At 39.0% G+C, this 10,560-nt stretch overlaps 1 protein-coding gene across 1 annotated transcript; it reads left to right on the forward strand.

Annotated features, from left to right (window-relative positions):
- Positions 1 to 467: 467 nt before the first annotated feature.
- On the forward strand, positions 468 to 4,582 carry CXHXorf66 (chromosome X CXorf66 homolog). The gene is made up of 4 exons (XM_047535331.1): positions 468 to 555; positions 1,994 to 2,150; positions 3,780 to 3,851; positions 3,979 to 4,582. The coding sequence occupies exons 1-4, from the start codon at positions 468 to 470 to the stop codon at positions 4,580 to 4,582; spliced, it is 921 nt and encodes a 306-aa protein (XP_047391287.1).
- Positions 4,583 to 10,560: the final 5,978 nt, after the last annotated feature.

The following is a 10,560-nucleotide window of genomic DNA, read 5'->3' on the forward strand; positions in this document are numbered from 1 at the left end:
TTATAAGGGCACTAATCTCATTCATGAGGGCTCCACTTTCATGACACAATTGTCTCTCAAAGATTCCACCTCCTAATATCATCACATTGGGATTAGATTTCAATGTGACTTTTAGGAGACAGAAACATTCAGTCTATAGCAGGCTGTAAAGTGCTTCCTGAAATACTTCTTTGATTTCTAAAACTAGCCCATTTCCCCCTACCTTCTCTAAATATTCCTTCTGTGATCAATAATGCTTCAGTTTTCTTGTTATGAATTTGATAAGAGTATTTGACATGAAGGGAAATAAGTGATTAAAAGTCATTTGATAAAGTTTGTATACAGAAACTGATGTTTCCCCATGGTGAGATGATGTTGTCAGGTGATGATGCAAAATGATAGTGATGTCATAAACCCCTAGAACAGGCTGAGCCACATAAATACAGTAGTAACCTTGGCAGAAGAAACATTTGAGCAGAGACCTGGACATGAATTTTTTAATTTATGTCCTATTTTTGTCCATTTGGACAATTAATTGTTTAAATACAAGCCAAAGTGATGGATCTTCTAACACAGGTATGTGCCTAACCTTAAAATTCATAAATTATGATCTATTATATAATTAATTTAAGCACTTAATTAGAAAAGTTAGAGCCATGTTTAGGAAATCTGCTGCTAATTTGGCATAACCTATTAGTAGGCCTATTAGTAGACCTAGCAGTAGGTCTTCAAGAATTTCTAGCACAACAGTTGATGTTTTTATTTCTGTATGTAAAATTCAAGCAAACTATAAGCATAAAGAGTACAGATTTGTGGTCCTTCTTCACTCCTATTTGTCATTCAATTCCCCAACCACACTAGATAATACTATGTGAATGACTCTGGCATAAGACTTAAAAAAATAGTAGGATTTTTAAGATAGGTCTCACTATATTGCCCAGACTAGTATCAAGTTCCTGGGCTCAAGTGATCCCTGTGTCCCCTCCCCTTTCCCCAGCACACACATTTATACACATTAATACTCAAAGGCACACACACCCTAAAAAACCTAAGTACTTACCTTCAGATTTGACAACAAAATAAAATCCTTCCACGATAAACAAAAGCTAAAAGAATTTACAAGTAGAAAGCCAGCACTACAGAACATTCCCAGCAAAATATTCCATGAGGAGGAAATGAAAAACAACAATGTAAGTCAGCAAATGGAGGAACTACCCTAAAGGAATAGCCAAATAAAGGAGAAACCAAGTCAAGTTAAAAACCAAAAATAAGCCAAAATGACCGGGAATACCAATCATATCTCAATAATAACCCTGAATGTTAATGACCTGAACTCATCAATCAAAAGACATAGACTGGCAGATTGAATACCCAGCAAAACTTACCGTCAGATTTGACGATGAAATAAAATCCTTCCATGATAAACAAAAGCTAAAAACCTAAGCACTGTGATGACAAGCAACGATACAGGGGTAGCCCTGGTGATTGTATGGATTAGCTAGACATGCCTCTCAATTTTGACTTCTGAACTGTGGCTGGGGCAGCCAGGCATGGTAATGCACACCTGTAATCCCAGCAACTCAGGAGGCTGAGGCAGGAGGATAGCAAGTTCAAAGCCAGCCTCAGCAATTTAGCAAGGCTCTAAGAAACTTAGTAAGACTCTGTTTCTAAATGAAAAATAAAAAGGGATAGGGATGTGGTTCAGTGGTTAAGTGCCTCTGGGTTCAATTCCTGGTGTGTGTGTGTGTGTGTGTGTGTATGTATGTGTGTGTATATGTGTGTGTGTGTGTGTGTGTGTGTGTGTGTGTGTGTGTGTGTTTGTGTGTGTATGTATACTATAATACTATAGCTGGAGATATTTTTCAGCAAACAAAGTTACAGTAGAACCTTTATTAGTTTTTTAAAATATCATTAATGAGGAGATTTGATTTTGACCTGTAGTACCAAGTCACTGTCAAAGAGGAAGGAAACTTGGTTACCTAACACATTCTTTGGTGACACAATGTCTTTGCAGGAGCTAAGCAGCTTGAATCAATGGAAACAAAAATGGACAATTTTAGGAAACATCTACTCATTATCATAATTGGTGTTATGGTCGTAGCCTTTGTCTTTACCTGTTTTTGTTTTCTCCATTACAACTGCATGAATGAAGATGCCCACAAAGCTGGAATGTAAGTTTGACACATTTATTTATTTATTTATTTAGCCATGCTGGAAATAGAACCCAGGCCTTGCACATGCTGGGAAGGTGTTCTATCACCAAGCTATACTCCAGCTTAGTTTTATATCTTTAAATTAAGAATGAAAATTATGTGTATATACATATAACAGAGATTTCATTGTTGTCCAGGTTACTTATTATTACCTTTAGACCTCTAAAGGACTACCAACTTCTTTTTGATGGATACTTTCATTTAAATTATATCCGCTCTTAAATATTCTCAAATACATTATCAATGTTGGCCAAAGTTGTCTCCCATTCAGGGTTCAGGTGAACCCCAGGCTATTACTTTCATTATACATTAAGAATAGGAAAAGAGCATGAGGATCTGAACAAAATTCAGAGAGGGAGAATCAGGAGGGAGAGACAGGGAGTTGAATCTCTGTTTTCCAAAGGCAACTAAACATTTGGATGCTCTATCATTTTAAGATTTAATAGCATGAAAAATTACTCAAAATTGTTACTCTCATGACCTCAGTCCCTGCCTTTCACATAGGAGGATTAAGCTAACCATGATATACAAGTTCCATAAAAATTTCCCAGTCTGAGGACTGGTGACTAAAATGTGGTCCTTGTACTCTAGTTCTTTAATTTTAAAGGATATTATAAATATAAACATGCACAGATAACTGGATATTGTGAATATGATAGGAAAAAAATGACTTTGGTCTAAGAAACTTTTTTTTCTTATGTTATCAGTTTGTGACTTTTTTCTTCTGGGGGGTAGTGTTGAGGATTGAACCCAGGGCCTTGTGTATACTAGGCAAGAGCTATGCCACTGAGCCTCATCCACAGCCCAACTTTCTTTTCTTCTCTTTCTTTTTTTGGTACTGGGGATTGAATCCAGGGGTGTTCTGCCACTGAGTTACTTCCCCAGATCTTTTTATTTTTTATTTTGAGACAGGGTCTCACTAAGTTGCTGAGACTGGCCTCAAACTTGCAATCCTCCTGTCTCAGCATCCCAAGTAGCTGGGGTCACGGGTGTGCACCACCATGCTTGGCTAGTTTGCGACGTTTTAAATAAGACATTTAACTTCTGGAATAATGAAGTTTCTATCTCTCTGCCTGTCTCTTTTTCTCTTAATAGTAGATTTGCACCAACTTTGTGTCATTCCACATATAAACTATAAGGTTATCTAATGTGGTTGAAACAGTAAAATAAATAAAATTTATTTATTTCATGGTTCTAGGGATTGAACTCAGGACCTGTGCATGTAAAAAAACTAAATGCTCTTCAGGAAAAGCATTCAACATGGATTCCTATCTATAACCTGAGTTACAGTTTTTACCACATCCTAATTCTTATTTTGTTCAGTTTTTCTACTAGGGAAAAAAACCCAAAAGTCTAAGTTGACATAGTACTCCATTTTCTGATAGTAGCAATAGGATTTTTTGTTTGTTTGAAATTGTTATACTCCAAAATTTCTACATTTCAGGGTCAAGAAAGAAAGTATTGGAGACAAGTCAGCCTGGCCATCCAAAATATCACTCGGTGAATCCAAGACAGAAAATCTGTGCAGTCTAGAAAAACCATCCACACTATCCAGTATAGAAAAGTTATCTGGGCCCTTATGTCCAGAAAAGTCATCCATACCGTCCAGTGCAGAAAAGTTAATCAGGCCTTTGAGTGCAAAAAAGCGCAGACCACACAGTAAGAGAAAGTTAATCAGGTCATCAACACGAGAAAAGTCATTCTTTCCATTCTGCCTAGGAAAGTTATTCAGACAACCGAGTAAAAAAAAATCACGTAAGCCATCAAGTCCCCAAAGATTTCTCAGGTCATCTCACTTGGAAAAGTCATGTAAGACATATAGCCTAGAAAAGTCATATAAGCTAGCCCATGCCCACAAGATAGTCAGTCAAGTCCATGCATCCTATCCAGATAAACCAGTCAGGCTACCTTGGCCAGTTAGTCTACAGTCTTCAGCCAGACCAGCCAAGTCACGCTTTCTGCCTCATCCACACAACCACATCTTGTTATCCAAGTCATCGAGTCTAAGAAAACTGGTCAAGTCACCCAGACGTCGTCATCTTAAAAGGTCAATAAGTATAGGAAAGGCAGTCATGCTCTCTAAGCCTGTGTTAGCCAAGAATTGTCAATATTACAAGGAAAAATGCCTTGTTTGCAAAACTACTTCTGAGACTTTGGTCCATATTTCTGAGGCAAAGAAGGAAAATTCTGGAAATCTTTTCAGTTCAAGTAATATGAAGACTTTTCCCAGGTCCTTTCAGAAGGTAGATTCCAAGGATGATGTATACTATGATAATGTGAGTGACAGTGATATGATGACTTATGATAGTGATGACAGTGAGACGGAGATAATCATTATTTGCAACATAAGGAGCAATAATATCATCCCTTATGGCACTTCAAAAAAATAAGGGCTCAATAAAAATAAAATCCAACCATGAAGGAGCAAACTTATACCAACTATTTTATGCTCACCATCACTTATGCCACTAATAGAAAATCCACTTGTGATCATTATTAAGATCATACCTATCCATCATGGAGGCAATTTATTTGAAAATCAGCAATTAAATGCATGACATACATAACAATTATTACTGTGTTTATCATTGTGTTTTTGAGGCATGAGGCACTTTAGATATGGTCACTTGAATGGAAACCATAAATACATGTGCACACCCAAACCTAGAAAGGAATTGAAAGATGGGTACCCTGGACTCTCCTTCCCTTGAACTAGCTCTCAATTGAAGTTCCAATCCAATGAAGTTCATTTATTTGTTTGTCTATTCTTGTGGTGCTGGGGATCACACCCAGGACCTTACACATACTAGGGAAGTCCTCTACCACTGAGCTACATCCTTACCCCTGAAGTTTATTTTTTAATTTTTTTGTGGTGCTAGGTATTGAACCCAGGGCTTTTCACATAATAGGCAAGCGTTCTACCACTGAGCTATACTCCCAGTTTTATTTTTGAAATATTTATGTACAATCCTCATAGTTTAATATTGTTTCTTTTCTGTAGTGCTCGGTGTTTGTTGGAAATAGCTCTGTGCTATGGATTGAATGTTTGTGTTCCCCCAAAATTCATGTGGTTGAATATAATCCCATATCTGATAGTATTAGGAGGTGGGGCCCTTGGGAGGTAATTAGGTCATGAGGGTAGGAGCCTTCTTGAACGGGATTATTGCTGAATAATTCACCATTTCTACCATGTGAGATACATCAGAAAGATCCTGTCTATGAACCATACAGCCAGCCCTCACCAGACCCTTAATCTATTGGTGCCTTAATCTTAGACTTCCCAGACTCCAGAACTGTGAGAAATAGAGTTTTGTTGTTTATAAGCCATTCCATTTATGGTACTTGTTATGCAGCCTGAGTGGACTAAGACACTCTTCATACGTGTTTCTGGCTATAATGGGGAAATTCCTCTCAACAAGGCTACTCTTTCTTTTTGTTAGCCTTCAAATGGTAAAAGTTTGCCCTTGTGTGTATGCATTCTCAAAAGGTAACAGTTGGGGCTGGGGTTATGGTTCAGCGGTGGAGCGCTTGCCTAGCATGTGTGAGGTACTGGCTTCACTTCTCAGCACAACATATAAATAAATAAAGTAAATAAAGATCCATCAACAACTAAAACAAAAAAGTAACAGTTGGAGGTCCACTCATTTATCCATTTTTCCTATGTGGTACCTCCCCACTCTAAATCAGCAGGGATAAGAGACAAGTGGAGATCCTTGAAGTCATATAGTTTAATTTCCCCATTGATGAAACATTACACTTGCTTCTTCCAAGGGTAGAGATGAGAAAAGGAAGCAAAGTCATGCATTCTCAAGTCTATATTCTAGCCGAGTGTACTTTGTTCCATATAACATCTAACAAGTGTGCATTAAATGCCAGTAGCTAGCATGTACTGAATGTATCAGGCATTAAACTATTCTCTTTATGTCTCAGATGTCCTGAGGTTACTCTGAAGTTTGCAGATTTACCAAAAGGACTCACAAGACTCAATATCAGGCTATATTTATGGATAAGTTTTATTAGAACAGAAATATATAAACCAAGAGTATCAGGAAAAAGATATGTATCAAGAGGAATCCAGAGAAGTTGGCCACAGGCTTTTGACCATTTCCCTATCTGGGGACATGCTTTCTCTTTAGCAGTAAACTATGTGGACATGTGCAGAATGTCTCTGTCCAGAGAAAACTGTTCAAGTTTTGGGGTCTGAGGCTTTTATTGAGAGCTAGTCACAGAGAGACATCATGCTACATGACATTCATAGCAACTGAAACTTAGGATCCCAATGATGAAACCAGACACACATCAAGTATGTTGATGTATGTGCAAAACAATCCTGACAGGCTGAAATGACATGGTATACAAGACATAATCATCAACCATTACCATAAGAAAATTCTGAGAACCACATTCCCAGTAGTTGACCAAAGATCAGTCATAGTTCTAAATTTACTTGAAGACATGCAAGGACTGAATGGCAAGACCAACTTAGCAAAGACTTCCTTTACACTCTACATATGCTATTTAAAACTCAGCAATGCCCTATTACATGGGAGATTGTATGTGTAAATTCTGACATATATCAAGATCACATCTAGTGCCAGGCATGGTGGCACATGTCTATAATCCCAGTGGCTGGGGAGGCTGAGGCAGGAGGATTGTGAGTTCAAAGCCAGCCTCAGCAATAGCGAGACGCTAAGCAACTCAGTGAGACCCTGTCTCTAAATAAAATAAGAAATAGGATTGGGAATGTGGCTCAGTGGTTGAGAGCCCCTGAGTTCAATCCCTGGTACCAAAAAAAAAAAAAAAAAAAAAAAAATCACATCTAGTAATTGGTTGAACTGAGATTTGAATCTATGGTGGGTTTGTGCTCATTTATGTTATACTGTCTTCTCACTACCAGCTCCTAGGGTGCTGATTAGTGATAGATCACCCAATCCATTGGCATGAGCAAAACCTCTACTTGACTATAAGTTAGTCTAGGTTATTCTCCCACCCTGCTGGGGGCATATAAAGATGTCTTATGCTTATTCATATATGATCTCCCCGTGGCTTCTGTCTTTGTATAGGTAGTTCCCCCAGGTGTGTACCCATAAGGTCATCATAATATTTACAGGTGGCAAAATGTTGTTGCTTATGCATAAAAGTATTAAGAGATAATACATGCATTTAGAAAAAAAAAACATTGTGGGCCAGGTATGGCAGTACATTCCTATATTCCCAGTTACTCAGAAGGTTGAGGCAGGAGGATCACAAATATGAGGCCAGCCTAGGCAACTTAGTGAGACTCTGTCTCAATCAAAAAAAAAATAATAATGATAAAAAAGGGCTGGGTTGCAGTTCCATGGCAGAGCACCTGCCTAGCATGTGCAAGCTCCCAGGTTCAATCCCCACCTCCTACACACAAAAAGCATCATCAGAGGTATAGACTTGAATTTCCTACTGGTATTATCTATTAAAAAAAGACAAACTGAATAGAAATAAATTGCAAATTATTCTGGATTAGAAAAGTCTCATCTTTTAAAAATCCACAAAGAGAAGCAAAGTTTGTAATCGAATTTTAAATTATCATGAAAAAATTTCAAATACATGCAAAAGTAGGGCAAGTAATACACTAAACTTCCATATAATTGTTACTCAGATTAAACAATTATCACTACATGTCCAATCTTGTTTCAATTATATTTTATCCATTATCCATTTGTATCTCTAAAAGATAACTTTTAAAAATGTACAAACACAATACCATTATTTCATCTACAAAATAATGATAATACCTTATGTTTTAGTTAACTTTTGTGTCACTGTGACTAAAAGACAGGAACACCTTATAGGAAGAAAAGTTTATTTTGGTTCACAGTCTCAGAGGTTTAATGCCTGACCAGCTGACTCTATAGCTCTGGGCCCAAGGTGAGGCAGAACATCATGACAGAAGGGTGGGGCACAGGAAAGCAGCTCTGACATAGCAATTAGAAGCAAAAAGAGCCCCACTCACCAGGGATAAAATATAAACACCAAAGGCATGCCCGCAGTGACCTACCCTCCACCAGAAAATCCGACCTGCCTACAGTTACTGCCTAATTAATTCATATCAGTGGAATAAACCACTGATTGGGTCAAAACTTTCATCATCTAATCAGTTCATCTCTGAAAATTCTTGTGTTGTCTTATACTTAAGCTTTTGAGGGACATCTCATATCTAAACTGTAACATTCTGCCTCTGGACCTCAAAAGCTCATGCCAACTTCACAGTGCAAAATACATTTAGTTGCTGGGCCTGGCAGTGCACGCCTATAATTCCAGCAGCTTGGAAGTTTGAGACAGGAGGACTGTGAGTTCAAAATCAGCCTCAGCAACTTAGTGAGACTCTTAGCAACTCAGCGACACCCTGTCTCTAAATAAAATTTTTAAAAAGGTGGCTGAGGATATGGCTGAGTGGTTAAGCACCTCTGGGTTCAAACCCCAATACCAAGAAAAAAAAAGAAATAATTTAGTCTATTTCCAAGAGTCCCCACAGTCTAAACAGTTCCAGAATTGCCCAAAAGTCCAAGTCCAAAATCTCTTCTGAGATGCAAGGCAAACTCTTAGCTCTTGTCCCCTGTAAAAATCAAAAGCAAGTTATATACATCCAATACATAATGGCATAGTTACCATTTCCATTCCACAAAGGAAAAATAAGAGCATAGAAACAAGGGCTGGGACCAAAGCAAGACTGATATCCACATGGGCAAACAAGTCCTGTAGCTTCACATTCAGCATCTGGGGCACATGACACATGATGTCTTCTCCAAAGGGCTTGTATAGCTCTGCCCCTATGGTTTTGCTGGTTGCAGCCCACATGGTTTCTCTCTTGGATTGTCTCTGCTTGATTCCTGCAGCTTTCTTCAACATACATGTTACTGGCATCTCTTTATCTTAGGAGTCTCCACTGCAGCTTTGGTTTCCCTCTCACATCTTCGTGCATCACCCTTTCAGGGGAAGCCTGCAGGGGCTCTGACCCTTATATTCTTTTCTTGGCTTCCTAGACCTTCCTTTGAAATCTTAATGGAAATCTTCATGACTCCCTAATTCCATCATCTTGCATTCCTGCAAAACCAGTACCAGGTGGTTGACCTCAAGGTCTGTCACCATCTGAGCAACAGCCAAACCTCCTGGGACCAAGAATTCAGCAACCTCTATTTACCTGGGTGTCTGAGCACAGTGAAACAATGTCCTAGGTGACCCTGTGAAAACAGGGTGCCCCAAGGTCTCTTCTCAAAGGAATTTTTAAATTTATACCCTTGAACCTGAGATGGGTGTTGTCTTGCCAACTCCTGAGAGGTCCTTGAGCCATCTCTCCAACTGTTTCTGAGTAAAGTCCTTAGCCTCTCTTAAGTGGCTATAATCTCTTCAACCCTATCTTCCCTAGGCCCAGTTTTACTCACACTTTTCTGGCCAAAAAGCAAGTTTTTAAATCTTTCTGCTCCTGATTATCACAGTAAACTTGACTAAAAGCCACCAGCAATATCCATGCCACCCACTGAATGTTGTGCTACATTCAAATTTCTTCCACCAGATTAATTATTATATCACCTTTAAATTCAATCTCACATGGGGCATGGGAAAAATGTAGACAACTTCTTTGCCAGAATGTAACACAAATGGCCCCTAGTCCAATTTCCAATATAGTCCTCCCCTGAAACCTCATTAGCCAAATCTTTACTGTTTGCAGTCCTATCAGCATTCTGGTATTCTGAGTCCCCACTAGAATTGCCCACTAAGCTCTGCTTACAACATTCTAAAGCTTTTCCAGCTTGCATCTCTAAACTTTTCAAAATCCCTCCCCATGGCCAGCTGCAGTGGCACATGCCTGTAATCCCAGAGACTTGGGAGGCTGAGGCAAGAGGATTGCAGGTTCAAGGCCAGCCTCAGCAACTTAGTGAGGTCCTAAGCAACTTCCTGAGATCCTGTCTCAAAATAGAAAATAAAGGGGCCTGGGGATGTTGCTCAGTGGTTGAGGTCCCTCGGTTCAATCCCTGGTACCAAAAAAAAAAAAAAAATCCTCCCCCTTTAAACCAGCTCCACAGGTTTCTAAACCACATAGATAAACCAATTTCTGTTTTAGTTCACTTTCTTGCCACTCTGACCAAAAGACCTGGCAAGAACAACTCAGAGAAGGAAGAGTTTATTTTGGCTCACTGTTTCAGAGGCTTACTCCATGGCTAGCCAAATCCATAGCTTTTGACCCAAAGGGAGGCAGAACATCAAGGCAGAAGGGATGTGGCAGAGGAAAGCAGTGCAGTGCACTGTAACCAGAAGCAGAGAGAGTGCACTCTGCTCACCAGGGACAAAATATAAACCCCAAAGGCAAGCCACCAGTGACTATGTCCTCCAG

This window comes from Sciurus carolinensis, chromosome X (assembly GCF_902686445.1).
Source record: "Sciurus carolinensis chromosome X, mSciCar1.2, whole genome shotgun sequence".
Classification (NCBI taxonomy): Eukaryota; Metazoa; Chordata; class Mammalia; order Rodentia; family Sciuridae; genus Sciurus; species Sciurus carolinensis.